Genomic DNA, 19333 nt, shown 5'->3' on the forward strand with positions numbered 1-19333 from the left:
CAGCGGCAGAGTAGCCGACCTGATCCTTCAAGGACCCTAATGCCTTCCATCATCCTATGGTTTGTGGTGGTTGTAGTGCTGGCACCTATGGTTTCTTCAGAATCTCTGAGAGATGAGGAGCCAGTATCTGGGTTGTGGGCCAATGGCATCATCTGATCTGTGTAGTACCTTTTATGGGAAGGAGAGTAAGACTAGAAATAACTTTGGTACAAATTTGGTGAAAGGCCCAGAGAATTCCTCAAAATGTGTCTTAACTTCGAGACAAACCCCATAGATGGTAACTCACAAAGTATCTAGGAATACAGAAACCCAACCAGCAAATTGGTGCACTGGATGAATTTCTTGTAACTAGAGCCTGATCTAATTATGAGACTGCCTAAGCAGCACAAAGTAGGCTACTCTTGATTATTTATTGGTTAGATCCTTACGACAAACCAAGAAGAACAACGCCGCTGTGAGGAGCCGGTCTACTTTGGGTACATCAACATAGCTCACTATGCCACAGGAGAAAAGCTGCCCTTCATTGAAGAGGTTCAGCAAAGCCAGAGGTTACTTCTGTTCCTGTGAAGTGGGGAAATGGCCAAGCAGTTCAGGAGGAGACTTATTTGTGGTTTGTTCCCATCTACCAAGTAACTATAATGCAGCCAAGAACAATTACCAAACATCAAAATATTGAAAATATGAGAACTCCGGATACAGAGATACGTTGAGTGTTGGGATGAAAGCAACCCTGTAGCAATGGAAAGATGCAGTACTTTTTCTTGTAAATTTTCTAAATGGGGCTGATGGATTTTAACCAGTGAGTTTGACTATCACTAAAGTCCACGGAGGGCTCCATAGCAAAGTACAACCCTATTTAAAAGCGAACTACTGCCCACTCTACCCAGTCAAGTGTTGGTATAGCAATTCTTGAGAGGTTAGTGTTTGGGCACAGTTGTTTTTCCTAGCAGGGTACAACCCAAGGCACATTACAGTGACTGAAGTTGAAACTCAATGTCTGCATATTGAATATAAAGAGTTGGATTAGGTTTTATAGCTCCTCTGAGTCAGAGTACCTTGAAAGAGACCAGATTGCAGCAGAACAAAACAACATTTAAAAACATTTCCCACTTGGCTAAATATTCAACAAAATTATAGCACCTAGTGCTCAAGAGGTAGAAAAATATTTGAAGGGTATTTTGGCCCAGACAGTGATATAATCCTTTTGTTTATAATACAGTTGTAATACAGAAAATGTCCAGTAGTCCAGGTGTAGGTTACACAAGATGGTTTATTAAGTAGTTACCTTTAAGGGCTATAGTAATGAGCCCCACCATGAGCGGCCTCCCAGCTGCTCAGCCCATACCCCAACTGACTCTCTCAGACAGGCCTCTCCTACGCCGATGATACTCCGTTAATTCTAGTACTCGATAAAAAAACCTTCTTGCCTAGTCTTTGGTGGCCTAAAGATATCCCCCCTCGACCCGACACAGTAGATATAGTGAGAAATCTGGGTGTAAAATGCGATACCTCGCTATCCTTCCATCAATAAGCACTCTTGGTGGCCGGCATGCGCTTCTACCTGTTAAAGTCTCTCTAAACGTTTTTGACCTACTACCTTGCGTGGCTAGAAAGGCAGTGGCCCCAATTACATGTAGACTTGATTACTTTAACAGCTTATATACAGGGAGTAATAAGTCTGTCCTGAAGAAATTGCAGATAGTCTAACATGCTGCTGTACACATAGTCCTAAAACTACATTGAGGCTCCTCAGCAGCTTTAAAATCCCTACACTGGCTGCCCATCCATAAATGAAGTCCTTTTTAGGTCGAGCCTAGAGCAGCTTTAGTAAAACGACTTCTTGGAATCGCTCTGGACTTTTACACGCTTGTGCATGTGGGTTTTTCTTTTTTTCTATTCGTCTTTGCATGCGTCTTTCTAAAAAAGACAGCACACAATTGGGCAAAGGCGGGTGCATGCCCCACCTTTCCCAGAAAATGTTTCCACCCACGGCCTATGGCTTGCGGTTAGGAGCGTGGGCGCCATCTGTTTCATTAGCGCATTTGCCGCGCGCGTTTCTTCCGCTCTTAGTCCAGCCGCCATCTGGTTTTCATTAGCGCGTTCGCTGCACTTGTTCCTCCTGCTCTCACCCCACTCGCCATTTTTTATTTATTAAGTAGAGCGTTCGCCTCGCTTGTTAAGATCTTGGTAATCTCCTACAGAGCCTTTGGATCATCAGGACCAAAGTAGAGTTTAACTGTAAGTGACACCTCGCATCCTCAGATCCTCATCGGCCAACCTCAGAGCTTCAGTTACATCTCAAAAGGTGACAAAATCAGTGGCAGTCCTAGGGACTAAATCTTGGAATTTTCTACCCATCCACCTCTGGGTCTCTCAGACACAACCAACTTTCGGGAAATCCCTGGAAACCTGGATCTTCAGATTCCCAGACACCCTAGTTCTTTCACTTATCTGAACCTGCAGGACACCAGCTGAATCTTGTTTTGGCCCACCATATCGCCATGATGCTCCTCGGAGTGACAGTTGCCCTCTACTAATATTATTATACATACATATTATACATACATACCAACATTCCATGCATCACCATGCACCAACATTCCACTCTACACTCACACTGGCTGAGCAGCAGGTATAATAAATACCTATCTGTATTTTAGGTAGACCTTTACTTACCTGTAATAAAGTCATTTTCCTTGAAAAAGTAAAATACAGACTGCACATCAAGATTATTCCCCATTATCAGATTTATCACACGGTTTCAGAGTCTCCAACCTGACTCTACTTGCATGAGTAAGCCTGGTCTACTCAACTATAAGAAAATAAGCCATAAAAGGAAGTACTTGGTTATTCAGTTTCAGTGCAACTGTCTTGACGCCCCAGGACAACAAATGTAGAAAAGAAAGAAGAAAAAATAAACAAGTGTTCCAATTAGATCCTAGCACCCATACCACTACTCTGGGAACAGACCTCATGTTGAGCATCTACATATTTAATAATAACAACAACGAGAGAGAGAGGGAAGGGGCACTCTTGGTCCCCCGGGAAGTAATTACAAACAACAAAAGAGTGCCCACACAGGGGTCGTAGTGTCCAGCACAGAGACAGGAAAAGTCAAATCAACCTGAATAGGAATTTCCCAGGGATTTCTTGTAAGCCCTCACTCACCACCCTGGGTGGTGACATGCTTCATCATTGGGCCCACCAGGAGAAACCAAATGCCTCCCTGGTGTGCTGAGACGCCAGGTTACTGCGGAGCGGGGTTTTTTTGTGACAAAGTATGCAAAAAAGTGAGTTTAAAAAATACCAGACAGCTTTACCAAACAAAAAACTTTATTCCGTGGTTAGCCGGGTATTGGTTAAAAGTATGTGTAGGGAAATGTACCAACTAATGTGTTGGGTGTTTTCCCCTTTTAAATTACAACGGGGTCAACATGTTTCTGCCCTTTAGGTGTATGGATGTTACTGGGCATTCGTCAGGACCATGTAATTGTGTACCTCGGTGGTGTAGGCGCGCTAAGGCCTACCCTAGCCAGAGGACGTGAAAGTTAAAAGACAGAATTATGTGTCAAAACAAGTGCAAAAAGAACAAACCAGAAAAAAGGGGTTCAAACAAAATTAGTGAACATGTGGTTTGTGTATTAAAAGATCCACACTTCATGGGTCTCAGGAGGGGGGTGGTGGCGACAATGGCACACCGCCTGCAACGCCAAACACCCGCTAGGCACCTAACGCTCTCCTCGAACCGGACCCCGTGGGGTTCTAGGTGGCATGCACAATAACACTGCAGGGAAGGTACGGGGAGCTAAGATGAGAATGGAGGCAGACTGCTATGGATTAGAACTTGAAAATGTGATTCACATCCCATAGAACATGTGACCTTTGGCATGGAGGGAGTCCAGAAGAATGAGCCGAAAGCGTAAAAATACCTCTAAACGAAGGCCGATATATGCCAAGATTAAAAAAAATACAAAATACCAGTGTTAGCGGAAGCTGCTAAACACTGGGCAGTATGCCCCCAAATTTGTGTTTTTTCAAAATCTTATTTCTGTCAGAAAGGTTTTCTGCTTGATAGCTGTAGCCAAACATCAAGAGTTATGGATTCAGAAGGACTGGATACACCAGTATTTATAGTACACACAAATAATACTTTGATTCAGAGAGTCACAACCCTGGCTAAACAGTCAAATGACAGAAATGCTTAGGAGAGCAGCATGTTGTGAGTAAGTGGGAATTGTCTTCATTTAGTACAATGTTGCCATTAGGGAGTTACCAGGGGGAAGCCTCCAGTCAAAAGAAAGAACCCCAGCAATTACAGCAGGCTGAGAGTTGGAATGCTTGTTGTGCCTACGTAAATTAGCAATAGAGCCTTGTAGAATATATCCCAGGGGGATGGAAGCAGAGACATCTTGATTACTGCGGTGGTAGGCACCTGTGTGGGGTGGATGAACAGAGCTATCTGTAGAGTGTAATGGATGCAAGTCCAAGGGGCTTGATCGGGTCATTAAAGTGTGCTTAATGCTTGCAGCATCAGAAAGGTCAGGGTTTTTTAGAAAGAAATAAGGTATGCGGGGGTGGGGGAAGAAACAGTCCATCAACAAAAACACCTCAGAAACATGTGGTTAGTGCCACAATGGTAAACTTCCAGGTTGGTGGGTGGTAATGCTGTAAGCGAGACAAGTGAGCCCAATTCAGTAGCTTGTTGCTATTAAAAAATTTGAAAAGGTGGTTTAAGCTCTTTTTTGAATGCGGTACACTTTATGGTTTGAAAAACTGCGGTGGCAAGCACATTTATGAAATTCAATCAACAATTTACATCATAACAAACAGGATGCTCTATAGAAGATTAACTGCAATGTCTATGAAACATTGTATGCCCACATACATTGTTTCACTGAAAAACATAGCTGAAGCAATTATATTTAGCACTACAATCTGTCTTTGTGGCTTGTCTTTCTCCTTTTCAAATGCATTATTCTGCAACTTACAACGTGAAGATCTCGCATTCAGCCCTTCCGAATTGCTTCGAGGACAGGGAAGTCTATGATCGTTTGATAACTTAAGAAAGTTCATAATTTCACACTGGGATTAAGACACTTGCTCCCTTATGCCGCTCATTTTCACCTGACTCTGTTGCCCTTCACGGAGGTTTCTTCTGTTGCCCAGGAGGGTTCTGTCTACTGTTTGCACGTCTGGAGAGGTCCGCCCACTGGTGGGAGCATAACCGCATTCGGCGGTGTACCTTCACGCTCCCAGTGGGTGAGTGATTAAAAACTACCAGGCGCATCACCGGGGGACTGCGAGGCCCAGCATCCAACTCGGACCACAGCTGGTGCCTCTTCCCCCGGAGGACACGCCCCCACGCCAGTGAGTATATAACGGTCACTGGTATCCCGCGGTGCGGGCAAAGACCGGGGCACAGACCGGGCAAAGAGCGGGCAAAGAGCGGGCAAAGAGCGGGCAAAGAGCGGGCCGTTTGAGGCCGTTCGAGTACGGGAGAGTCCGGTCCGGGCTATACTCCCTGGCCTTACTTCTATTGTTGCTGACATTACATTTGATAGTGGCGCACGCAGAGGACTAAGCGCAATGTCTACACGTGAGTACAGAAGCAGGGCAGCTAAGGGGAAGTTGAAAAATGGAACACTTGATGACTTTATCACTAGAACCAACACTGCAATATATAAGGAGATCACTAAGATGCAGCATAGGGTCTCCATTGAACTTGATGCAGCTAGAAGGCTATCCCAGGAGATGGCCAATGCCAAGAAATCCTCTTTGGGTCACTTTGCTTTTGCTAAAACACCGGACCGCATTATGGGTCCAGTATCAAATTTAACACAGGCAGTTATCCACCACCCACCAGTTTCGCCTCCTTCAGCCATAGTAGAGAAGGTTGGGTCTCCGCATGAAGCCCCAACATCACTGCCCAGGGTGGTAGGGGTAGACGGGCCCCCCTTGGAAACATCATCAATTGCCAAATGTAAGGCCATGAGTCCGAGAATCTCCCCTAACCCCCAAAGGGCACCAACCAAAAACGAAAGCGCAACACCGCTACTGCCTATTCCAGGAAAAAGGCTAAGGTCGCAAAGGCCCAGTTACCCTCTCAGGTACTAGCCCAGCCATCCCACCTACTCCTTCCTGTGGTGAATAGTTGCCCCCCAGTTCCTGAATCTAGTCCAGTGAAGTCGATGGGGGAATACGAGAACCTCGTAATTGAAAGTGAGAATGGTGGGGTACCACTTTGTATGATTGAAGGGAAGGATGTAGAATTTTTAACGATTGTGTGGGAAACGTTAAAAAAACTGCTCACCCCTTTAGAAGTCAGACTTTCCCGTATAGAAACCCAGCTCCTCGAGACTGAAAAAAGCATTCTAAATCTTGCCACTCTGACTATGCATGGTAAAAAACCAACTAGCCAACCAGCTGCGACCAACATTCCTAATGTAGCGGTTGTCACTCCACCAGTACCTCCGGCTATTAAACCTGTTCCAAAACCCCGGCACAAGGTCCCTGTAACCACCAACGACAACAGAGTAGCGGGAAGCGCAAACGAGTTGCCGGCTCCATCTGTACCAGCTCCGAAACTACTGGCTGCCCCGAGGGCTAAAGACCGCGATACACAGAGACAAAAATCTTTTAAAAACCACCATAGGGGTTATGTCGACCTTCCCCCAGATGTAAGACCATACATAGTAGTCCTCACGGGGGTGCCAGATATTCAATACCAACAGCAGGAGGACTTTGGGTCTTTAAAAAATAAGGTCATCCATTGGCTCAATGTGAATAGACCATTACCCAATCACCTGAGAAGTAAAATTCTCATGGTGCGACGGGTCCCTTGGATAGGCACCTCGCACAAATCTATCTCAGGTGATTGTGTTATCGTCTCATTTGAAGATCCCAATACTGCTCACTTTATCAATTCATGGAGCAATCACGGAGCTAATTCACTTATCGCAACTAGACCATTAACTTATTTCTATCCCCCACGTTTCCAATCTCAAATGGGGGGAAACTTGAATTGGAACACGATGCCGGCACGAAACTGTATGCAGGGTGGGTTATCCAACTACTGGCAAGGCACATATGGAGGGTGGAATGGGGCTCCCACCCATAATAGATTTGGATGCCTGGAGGACGTGGACTGACTTCAACATAGGGCAACTGATACTCTGTCCTTGGTAGATTTACACAGCTCTCTGTCTTACCCCTCACCTTGTTCTGTCTCGGTTTCACTAATACCACATAGGATTATTGACACACTGGCATACTCACACTGTTCCCCGCCTTGCTTGGTCACACCACCAGCACGTATCTCCGTGGAGACCGTAAACAAATCACGGGCGATATTAAGTATAGGGAGGAGCAGACCGTTGACTATCCCGAGGGGGGCATACCCAATGAGCATATAAAAGACGAAGATGGTACCACCAACATATGCCTAGCTGGTCATACCAACAAGGATAAAGCCCTTCTTGAGGTGCTCAACGCAACCTGCTCACCGGTACCAGAGGTTTTGTCCTCTTCTAACTACAGCCAGTCTAGGATAAGTAGGCGTCCACGGTCTTTCAATTTTACCGAGGAGCGGGGGGCACCGAGTACACTTTCGATACTTTCCTGGAATGTGGCCGGGTTGGCTAATAAATTGGATTCCGCGGAGTGGGTGGAATTCATTGAGGAATAGGACATATGTCTGTTCCAGGAAACGTGGGCTAGAGAACAACACTCCCGTACAGGGTATGCAACCTTTGAGACTGTGGCAAAATGGGGTGGGAAGGGCAGACCGTCTGGTGATCTGTCGATCTGGGTAGGTTCCCATCTTGGATGCAGGGCAAGAAACCTCGAAACCAACTCACCGGACTTGCAGTGTGTTGTCCTAGAGTGGGCATCCGGTGTGAGAGTAGCATTAATAAATGTATACTCCAGACCAGTTGGCATTACGGGCACTTCGGGAACTATTGAGGACTTATCTGCATTTATCGATTGCACTATCCTCTGTCCATCCCTCGTAATTGGGGCGGACTTTAACATTCAGTATGAGCCCCTCCTGGATTATCTGGAAGGGGTAACCAATGAAGAGGATGATCTCTGGGAGATACCCACCTTGCCGGGCCCACCAGTAAAATCATGGTCACCTCTAGCCACCCAAATACTATCTTTTACCTTATCCCACTCGTTGAGGGCTTGCAATGGGCGGGTTAAGGGAGACATCCCACCCCAGCCCACCTTTAACAGACCAGGGCACGAATCACGGATAGATTATATCCTGGTGCCGATAAAGGATTGGGCTAAAGTGAGGGACTTTACAATACTCAGTAGGACCGACAGTGGCCATAATGCATGGTCACTGAGATTTGTTGTCCAGGGTATCCCAATAGCAAACACAGATAAAAATTCAGCATTCCCGGAGGGTCTAGTTGCAACCAGCAACAGACGCAGAATTTATTTTGAAAGTTTTATATAGCGCGGACAAGATCTTCGCAGATATCAGAGCGCTTTACATAGAGAGGTACATGATGGAGCATAGTTATACAGATACATCAATAGATCAAACAGTATAAATTGGTGGCTGCAAAGCCAATCATGGGAGCAATAGGACAACTCATACAAATAACCGAAGGGGTCAAACATGTAGTACAAATCAGTGCAGAGTATAAACAGAGTTCGAGATAATAGTTCAAGTGTATTTAGCCATGAGGATAGCTTTTACTTCTTTTTTGAAGAGTGTAGTAGAAGTGATAAGCCTGGTTTCGGGAGGGAGTGAGTTCCAGATCCTAGGCGCCATTCCTGAGAAGGAGCGCTTATATGTTTTTTCCTTCCAGAATCTTCGAGGTTTCAGCAGAAGATTGTTTGTGCCTCTACTGTTTCTAGCTCCGCCAGAAATTGTCCGTTTCTGAGCGAGGTAGCCGGGTGAGTTTAGGTGTACCGCCTTGTGTGTCATGCAGGCGATTTTCAGATGTATTCTGGCTTCAAAAGGCAGCCAATTCAGGGATTTCAAGTCAGGGGTGATATGTGAGTGCTTTTTTGAACCAGTGATGAGTCTCGCTGCAGTGTTTAGAGAAGCTCTTAGTGGTGCGGTTGTGGTTAGGGGGAGTCCGCAGAGGGCGGTGCTGCCGTATTCAATTCGAGGGAATTAGATGGCCAACGTTAGTGCAGAACCCACAAAATATTCAGAGGCTATATGAGGCAGTGGTCCCTGCCGTTGAAAAGGTTAGGGATCTTTTCCCTCAGTCACACACTCCCGATAAGTTCAGTGCGCTTGGGGATATTCATTCCGAGCTCTGTACCAATCTAGCAGAAGTATTGAACCCGGAGGCCAGGACGAAAAAGGCCAAGGGGAGAAGAGCCTCTTGGTTCAATGCCGCTTGCAGAAGGGCAAAGGCTGCCCTCTTGGAGTCTCTTAAAATACGGGAAACTCCTAGTAAGATCAGGGTTAAACGGATGGCCTATAAGTCTACCATCTGTAATGCCAAAATAGAATGGGACCAGGACAACTGGTCGGAAATGACGGCTGCCCTAGCAGTCCATGATGCCCGTAAATTCTGGCAGATCGTCAAGCACGGTTCAGCTGTACCAATAGTGGCAGTAAATGCAAATATTTCTGCCACTGTGTGGGAGGACCACTTTAAATCCTTGTATAGTGCGCCCGACCAGAGCCAATTAGGGAACTCACCTGAACCTGTAATGGACCGAACCCCTGAAAGCCTACCCCAGATGGATGGGTTTACCCTGGGAGAGCTAAACACAGCAATTTTGGGCCTGGCTGCTGAAAAGGCGCCAGGCCTGGATAAGCTTCCAGGTGATCTTTATAGGCACGAAGTTAAGACTTGGGCCCCTTGCTTGAGGGTGCTGTTCAATGCAATCCTGAACGGCATGATGATCCCCCCAACTTGGCTGGGGGCAGAGCTAGTACCTATATTTAAGAAGGGTTCGCCTCTGCTCCCAGCCAACTATAGGCCAATAAGCCTGATAGATGTTTCCCAGAAACTCTTCACCAGGCTACTTCTGGATCGCCTGTCGGAATGGATGATGGATCATGATATTCCGAGTCCACTCCAGGCGGGATTCAGAAGGAAGATCTCCACCACAGACCAGGTCTTCCGGCTCGCCCTCATCTTTTGGAAACGGTACAGCTGGAGGGTGGCAGCCTCTACACTGTATTCGTGGACCTGAGGGCGGCCTTCGACCTGGTCCCCCCGCAGAAAACTCTGGGAGGTGCTGGCCAAACTGGGGGTCCCGAGGGGCTTGTTGGAGATGATCATTTGTCTCCATACTGCGAACTTTGCTCAGGTGAGGTGCGGTAAGGATGGGGCGTTGTCAAATCGATTCCCCGTTGATAGGGGGGTAAGGCAGGGTTGTGTGCTTGCACCGACCCTGTTTTGCCTCTACGTCAACGGGGTAATCGCCCACCTCAATGGGGTTGCCAACTTAGACGCTCCCAAGCTGGCAGGCAGCAGGGTGCCAGCGATTATGTTCGCCGACGACACCCTGCTGCTCTCAAAGTCCCCAATGGGGATACAGCGTGTCCTAAATGGTTTTGTGGATTTTTGTGGGGAACACGGCTTAGAAATCAATACCTTAAAGACCAAATTTATGGTCTTTAATTCCCCACCTAAATTACGATTTACCCCTACCATTGGCCAGAGCAGACTTGAAAGGGTACACACCTTTGAGTATCTTGGGGTCATGTTAAATGAGAAAATGACTTGGTATACACACCAACAGAAAGCACTACTTAAATTGACCCAGTACTCGGGAGGGGTTCTGAGGCTAATAGGAAATAACAGGTCATCTATCAAACCTGTCGGCCAACCACTCCAGATTTATAAGGCAAAGGCAAGGGGGGCCGCTATGTATGGCTGTGAGTTATGGGGTCACGTAGCTTCCCCAGACCTGGTGAGAGAGGAGAACAAGTTCATTAGGCAGGTGGCCCGACTTCCGCCCAGTACGCCCCTTGTCCCACTAAGGCTAGATCTAGGGCTGCGACCTCTAAGCGAAGAACTGGCACTGCGTCCCTTGGTCTATTGGCGGAGGCTGTGGACAGTCCCGGAACTGATCAGCTATAGGAAGAGTCTACAAGAGGTCCTAGCCATGCCTAATGCTGGGAAAATTAAATGGCTAAAATTCATCAAAACTGAGCTAGAGGGCCTAGGCCTATCGACACTCTGGTCTGATCCCTCGACCGCATGCCCATTAATTTCCAGAAAAAGGCTGGCAAAGGTCTACCGCGACAGTAAACTAGCGGCACTCTGTCGTCAGGCAACTCTGGGGACACTTACGGAATCATTTTTATGTATTAAGGACTAATACAGTTTTGAACCAGCCCTGGAAAAAATGTATCCCGTTCTACTCAGAAAACTCTACTTGTAATGGAGGCATGGGACCCTTCCACTACGAGCTCTAACTAGTAAGTGGAGTGATTCAACAATCAGTCTATGCCCGGCTTGTAGAGTGGCCAATGAATCAGAGCTCCACATGATTTTTTTTGCCCGGCTATAAAGCTCCCCGCAAGAAATAGATTTTGCCCTTATGTAGGAGCCTGGGGTTTGCGGAGTGCTTGGCCGCGTTCACAGTACTGAAAACAGACATGACTGATCACATTGTCTTTGCTGTGGCCAAATATTTAGGTGCAATGTGGTCCCTGAGGATACACTGCCTTAAGGCTCGTCACTGATTACTCTCTGACTGTACCATAAAACTCGAAATTTTGTATATTGTAAAATTTGTATGCATCCGGATGGATTGTGATGTTTTTAAATGTTTTATCTTTTTAATAATTAGGAATTGTATCTTGTGCATCTTTTATGGTGATAAAATTACCGAAATAAAGATTTATGAAATGAAATGATTACTTACAAGACATCTGTATTTCTTAACAATATCCTGAAGTGCCTCTTTAATGAAACAGAAGATTTTCTTGGAGTCCTTAATTAGTGTATTCTTGAGGTACATAAGCTCCGAGGGGAGTGTCTGAATAGTCACCAAGTCCTCAGATAGCCTCTGCAGGATTATCATGACCATTTCCATCTGGGTCTCCTAAAAGGTAAAAATTTAAAGAAAAACAAAAAAGTTAAAGAGTCAAGCAAAACAAAAAGTTAAAAAGAGTTACCGAAGGCATTCATTCACAAGCCATCACCTTTCCATAGCAAAAGCGGATGGTGACTTAAGAAAGCTAATAAACAAGTTAGATCGGCCTGAATTACCGGTTCCGGCTCCAACCAACAAGATCAAGTCTGTTGCCAAAAGTATTTTGGAACAAGAAATCAGGTTAAAAAATGGATGGCATTGTAAGCACTTACCTCCTCAGTACGGCCTGATACAAGGTTGTGCTTTATCCATTTCAAGCATTTGCTACTCTTAGTATATTTACCTGGATAGGTTAGATACCCCTTTCCCACTGCTTCAGAAATTGGTCAACAAACCAGTATATCTGCTCTCACAAAGTCACACGGTCTGCCAGAGTTATACTAGCCATTAGTAGTAAAAGATAGCTATGGCTAATGAACTTCATATTACATAACTAAGTAAAAATAGCCAAAACTAAAACTATGCACTTGCACAAACATCTGAGAAGAAACAAAATGATTCTTGTTATGTTCTGCCATAAACACGTTTGTTACATTTTGATCTAGCTACCACAGTTGTAGGAAAGTGTATTAAGTGGTTTGGTTGTGAGACCTCACCATGTAATAATGTCACAATCTTTATAGGACAACACAGGTTTCTTAAATAAAACCCTTAACTCAGTCCTGGTTAGCTGTGGCACTGAGACATCAGGCTTAATCAAACAACCAAGCCTAAAGCATTCAGACGTACCAAGGCAGTTAAAAAGGTAAGAAAACACAGTAAATATGCGACTACAATTTATAAAATAGAATGTATTTTTATCTTACAATAGACACCAATACAACACAGATCTATTGAGTGAAATTGGAGGTATGAATTTTCAAAGGTAAGTAAATCAATGTGGTTCACTCATAGAACACACAATAAACCACTGTAAGGTGTTTACCACAATTTAGCCACCTGGCTACTACGGTTACTTCACTTGGATGGGCCGCATTGGGTGGAGGCCAGTCACAGGGACCACTTAGATCTGGGGAGACTTATCTAACAAGTCCAGTAGTCTACGTATTCGGAGTGCATTTTTTTCATTTACCGCTGTCTAGCAAAGAATTGGTCCTGATGCTGGGGATACAGGATGCTGAAGTTGGTGAAGAGATGTGGTGAGTGTTTCTGGGGCCACCCTGGGTTCCAGAAGCGTCAGTTGTCGTCACTGGACTCAGGACTCAATATACCATGATGCAGCAAGGGAGTCAAGGGAAGGTCTAGTCTCCACTGGTCAATAGTCTCCCAGTTACAGCAGTCTCTGTAGCTGCTCACAGATAAACAAATCTTTTCCTTCTGGGGACAAGTGTCAACTTAGATTTCGTGCTCCATGGGCTTAGGGACACTTTAGGAAGGTTAGAAATTGGTTGTCTAGGAGGCACCTCGGCATCCAACAGTAGTCAGGTGTTTCAGGACAGCTGGGATGTCGAGCGGTGCAGGTTTCCCTAACTTTTGGTGCTCCTGAAGCTTAACAGGAGGTTAGTCAACTAGCCCTTGCAGTCACTTCTTCAGTTCTGGGACACGTGGAGATCTTTTCCACGAGTGTGCACAGCAAGCAAAATCCTCTTAACGTGTGCATTAGTTACAGCCGATGCAGTCCAGTCTTTGATGCAGTGTCACCTTTGCTAAGTCCAGTGAGCAGCAGGGCAGTCCTTCAGCAGGGAAGACCAATTCACCAGCAGATGAGGCAATTGTTCCCACGAGGCAACGCTTCTCACTATACATCAATTCCTTGGGGGCTTGGCCACCAAACAATCACAGGATTCGCCCCTCTACCATAATCAAAGCTGTTGCAAGCCTTCACTTGTAAATATTCCTGGGCACACCACTGGAGTGTACACAGCATAGTGAGCCACTCCTCCTGGAAAACCGGTTTTGCAACAGGTTTCCCTCTCTGGAGGAGATGCCAGCCTGTCTGCCGGCCCGCTCCTTTGAATAGGCAAAGGTGTGATCGCCAGATTGCTTTACTGTGCCAGTTGCCTCCTTGAAGCTTGGCCATCTTTGGTCACCACCCCGTAGTCTGCTTGCTGGAGGTCACCTCATCCCTTTAGCAATTCTCTTTGTTCCCTATTCTTGGGAGCGCTTCACACTTCCTTGCAGTGGGGCAGCATGGTGCATCAGGTACCTTTGATGCAGATAGACCGGAAAGGCTACCAGAGGTTTGGGCAAAGAGGTGACTTTCTAAAGTCACCTTTCTATTATGTTACCGAAAATCAAATCTCAGCAAGGAGTCAGGTTTAATGTAATGATTAATTTGAAACCTTGGAATAATATCTATGTTGGTCCTGCTTGCACAAACTGCTATGTTAGCATAAGCCTATTAGGAGTTTAAAAGCCATTTTGCCACTCTGCAGGTCCTGCACACAACACAACATGTATCTGTTGTAAGTTAAACTGCTTGATTTTCTTAACATGGGAATGCGGTTTTTCACCTCCCTAGACTGACACGGTGACCTTAGTCTGTACACTTTGTGCAATGTTTTCACGGTCACAAAAACAATGTATGCTGTGCTTCAGGTTGATCGGCCCACACTCTAGACACAACACGCACACAGCTACAACCAACTGAAATTCTAGTGCCTTTAATATTGCACTGCATGCATGATTCGAGCATCTGGAGTAAGAACCTTTCCAGTGACAGAGCTTTGCTGATCCGGAGATGTGATTCACCTCTGCTGATATTGGAGGTATGGGGTTCCCCATTTAAGCCTAAGAGACCTATTATTATAAAACCTAGTTCCTAGCAGGGGAGGGTGGTTCACAAGGTACTATAGGACCTGTTTCCATTATCATTGTAACATGATTTCTCCCTTTGTGTTTCATGGAATTGTAACAATGCTGATCGTTTTATTTCTAATCATATGCCTGCTTATGTTAGCCAAAATACTGCATCTTAGAGCACGTAGTTAAAAATAAAGACTTTAAACTTTTCTGTGTCTCTGATTACTCGGGTTGTGGGCTGGTATGAGATTAAAAACAAATTTGTGTTTTTGATTCGCACTATTCCTGAGAGTACCCTAATAGCTTGTTCTGAGTTGTCTAATCATTGGTAGCTTCGCTGTAGTACAGAGAGCTAATGAGACACGGATGCTGATAGGGGATCTGGGTACTGAGGTGAGTTTTTTGGTACACCACTATTCACTGAGGTCCTGGTTTCCTGTGCATAGGTCTGTGCATGAGCAGAATCCCTGCAACAGTCTTAAATAGAAGGTAGCACTTAGTGCAGTGGTTAGTGAAACTCCAGGTTACCCAATGGAACCACCAGCCTAGCTACAGAGAAAACTGCAATTTTGTGTTTGAATTTGAATTTACAGGAATTTATATAGCGCACTTATACCCAGCGGTTTCATGGCGCTAGAGGATGCTTAACCCAAAGGCTGGAATGGAGGAATTACTGGGGTGGGAAGGCATGTGAAAAAAGAAAAGTCTTAAGGGACCTGCGGAATTCAAGGTAGGAGGGAACCGATCTAATGTGGAGGGGGAGGGAATTCCAAAAGGTAGGGGCTAGGACAGCAAATTTCAGACCCCCTGATCTGCTTTTTTTTTTTTAAATCGGGGTACAGAAAGAAGGAATTTAGCAGAGGAGTGGAGTTCTCTATTGGGACGATAAACATGGATGGCGGATGAAATGAACGCTGGGGCAGTCCCCGCAATGGCCTGGAAGGTGGTGCAGCCCAACTTAAAGAGGGCCCGTTCTTTGATTGGCAACCAGTGTAGAGATTTAAATAGGGGAGTGGTATGGTGGAATTTGGGCAGCCCAAAGATCAGGCGGGCAGCCTGATTTTGGACTAGCTGAAGGCGGCGGAGGGCATATGCGGGGGTGCCGTTATACACTATGTTCCCGTAGTCCTGCCGGGAAAGGACCATTGCCATAAGAATCAGTTTTAAAGTGGTGAGAGAAAAGAACCGGGAGATTTTCCTTATAGTGCGGAGGGCAAAAAAACAGGAGGAAACAACTGAACTGATCTGGGAATGGGGAGTGAGGTGTTAAGTGAAATACCAAGTGTTTTGACTGAGGATGAGGGTGAGGGGGGAGTGCCCAGGGAGAGAGGCCAGAAGTTGGGGGACCAGGGACTGGGAGTGTTACCAGGGACGACAAGTTCAGTCTTGTCCGGATTTAATTTAAGATGGTTGCAGTTCATCCAATCACTAATGAACAGCATGACAGATTGAAAGTTGTGAATACTAACAGGGGAGTGTGAGAGATGAAAGATAAGTTGGAGGTCATCGGCATAGTTGTACACGGTGACCTCCATTTGCTGTAGTGCAAGGATGAGTGGAAAGATGTAAAGATTAAATAATAAGGGAGAAAGAGAAGAGCCCTGAGGAACACCGCACTGGACCGGATGAGGGGGGGCCGAGAATTCAGTGAGGTGAACGGCCTGGGTACGATCCTTTAAAATGGAGTTGATCCAGGTCATGGCTGGGCCCCCGATGCCCGCCGCCTTGACACGGGTGAGAAGGATGGAATGATCAACCGTGTCAAAGGCGGCGGAGAGACCTAGAAGGACGAGGGCCTGGGGGGTGTTAGTGTCTAACCCCTCTCTAAGCTCGTCCATCACGGAGATGACAACCTTCTCGGTAGAGTGCCGGGGTCGGAAGGCAGCGGGATCTTGGCCTTGATGAGTGCAACTTTCTCAATAAAAAAAGTCATTAAGAGAGTTGCACAGGGGTTGGGAAGGGGGAATTTTGGGGGAGGCCCTGTCAGAAGAGGCCAACTCGCGAACTGTGGCGAATATTTTTTTGGGCTGGTTCTCTGCAGCGAGAATTCTCCCTGAGAAATAGGATGTCTTGGCGAGGAGAATATCCCTTTTATATTAATTGAGGATGGAAGTGTAGCGTAGTTTGGAGAGAGGGCAGTAAGCGCGCCTCCAAGCTCACTCTGCTTGATGCACTGCCAATTTTTTTTCCTTGAGGGCGGGTGTTGGACAGGCCTCGTGCACGGGCCGCTCCCTCCCCGCATAGGAAGACCCGAACACCGGCTCTCCCAGTGTCACCAGAAGAACCACCCCGACGACCCGCCGAAGCAACCTGCAACCCGTCCCCAACGGGACGCCTGCTCCCGAACACCACGACATCGGCCGGCCCGGGCCACCTTCAGCAGCAATGCCCAGGCTCCGCCGCCATCTTGGACACTGCACCACGAGGCCGCGTGGCCTCAGCTCGACCCCAACCCAGGGCCTTGCCAGGCCCCGACATCGAGGCACCACCCTCCACCCAGGAGGTGAAGAGACCACTTGGCAGGTCAATGGGAGTGTCAATGGCTCTCCCCCGCCAGGTGCCGATCGCCCCAGCCTCCCCGGGCGCTGGCTCCACCCCCCTGCTGGGTGTCTGGACTCCCTCATCCCGGACCTCCCGACCTCCAAGCGCGAGGGTCCGGACATCAAAGGAGGCCAGACCTATAACTGGGGCAGCTCCAGAGCAGGAAGGCAGTTGTATCCTGGAGTCGAGAGACACCTTGAAGAACTCATCCCTGACGGACTGCTGGCGCTGCCGCAGCCCTGCCTTGTGAATCATCGATCCTGCCTGCTGGCGCTGCCGCGGCCCTCTGCAACCTACACCTTCAACAGGACCTGCTGGCGCTGCCGCGGCCCATCCTTGTGAACCATCGTCGGGACCTGCTGGCGCTGCCGCGGCCCATCCTTGTGAACCATCGTCGGGACCTGCTGGCGCTGCCGCGGCCAATCCTTGTGAACCATCGCTCCTGCCTGCCGGCGCTGCCGCGGCCCTTCTCAAGTGAGACTTGTCATCCTAGCCGGCCGGCGCTGCCGCGGCCCAACCTTCCCGATCTCCGAGCTCGAGGATTGTGAGCTACCCATCTTGCCACCCCGTACCAGACCGGTACCAAGACTGTCCCGCTACCCTTTCCCCCTCAAAGACTAGAATTGAGAGGACCTTCGTGTCCCGACCTCACTGTACCGTTGATACCTCTGCTTTAAGAATCGTATATAAAGAGTGTTGACCTCATCCTTGTGTGGTGTCCATCTGTGGGGGGGGAAGTTACTTGTCTGTACGATCGCTGGAGACGGCCCTCACCGGAGGCCTCTCCCCCTGTCCTCGGCCGACCCTCCATGTCCCCGTCTAACATTGGTGGCCAGCGGCGCGATCCGAACCAACGCGTAATCGTACAGAGAGTGACTCACCCCACGGCTCAACCACAATGACAACCAAAGAGAGCGGGTCCACGGAAAAATTCCAGATGGAGAAATTAGAAGAGTATAACCACAAGGAACTAAAGCAGTTCTGCATAGAACTAGGCATTGCTACCACAGGACTGAGCACAAAAGACGACTTCAAAAAAGCCCTAGAATCTTGGGCGGAGACGGGTACGACCGTACCCCAAAACCAAAACATCGAGACGCCAGAAACAAGCACCACTCCGGCAGAAGGAAGGAGATCGGGTCTCTCCCCGGAGGAGATCCGAGAACGAGAGAAAAGCAGACTCCATGAATTAGAGTTGGCACGACTTCGGTTGGACGGAGAACTGAAATTGGCGGAACAAAAGATAACATTGGAACACTTGCGGCTCCGAGAGGAGCGGGAAGAAAAGCAAAAACAGAGAGAGTTAGAAGAGAAAAAACTGGCCTACGAACATGAGCGCAACCTAGCAGAAATAGAGCTGCGGAAACAAAATAAAAACCTCGGGGTGCCCGAGCGCCCGAACACTCCTGGCCCTGCAGACCCTAAAGTCCACATCCCCAAGGATGTCGTCCGAGACTATTATAGGAATTACTATATCCAGCAATGGTTCAAGGCCTACGAGATAGCCATGACCTCCCACCGGATTTCCCGAAGTGACTGGGGAGCCGGGTTATGGGGGAGGTCCTGTCCCCAGTGTCTGAGGGGACCTACTCATTTGCAGAGCCAGATAGCTCCAACGCTGGGCACAGTTGTTTTCAGAGCCTAGAGGGCTCCAAGGTGCACATTATGTATTTCCAGAGCCAGAGGGCTCCAGCATTTGGCACAGTTTGTCCCAAGGGCCAGTGAGAGCCCATGTCGCATTTGTGACTTTCACAGCTGCCCAGCAAGTAGAGGGCAGCTGCACCGTTTAGGCACAATCTTTGAATGAGAGTCCCTGAGAGGGACAAAAGTGGCACAGAGGTGCCAGTCCTTCCACAGCTGTGCAGCACTTCGTGCCAGCTGCAGCGTTTAGGCCCTGTTCTTGTTCCCAGCAAGTAGTGGGCAGCTGCAACGCTTAGGTCTGCGCAGATGGCGCACCCCTGAT

At 47.5% G+C, this 19333-nt stretch overlaps 1 protein-coding gene across 1 annotated transcript in view; it reads right to left on the minus strand.

Moving 5' to 3' along the window:
- Nucleotides 1-19333, minus strand: part of LOC147706789 (exportin-5-like) — a 1247062-nt gene that overhangs the window by 1100525 nt on the left and 127204 nt on the right. Inside the window, exon 5 of the mRNA XM_086925922.1 lies at nucleotides 11857-12036. Coding sequence (XP_086782048.1) covers nucleotides 11857-12036 — 180 coding nt within the window. The remainder of the gene's footprint in view (nucleotides 1-11856; nucleotides 12037-19333) is intronic.

Source organism: Lissotriton vulgaris, chromosome 6 (assembly GCF_964263255.1).
Source record: "Lissotriton vulgaris chromosome 6, aLisVul1.2, whole genome shotgun sequence".
Lineage (NCBI taxonomy): Eukaryota > Metazoa > Chordata > Amphibia > Caudata > Salamandridae > Lissotriton > Lissotriton vulgaris.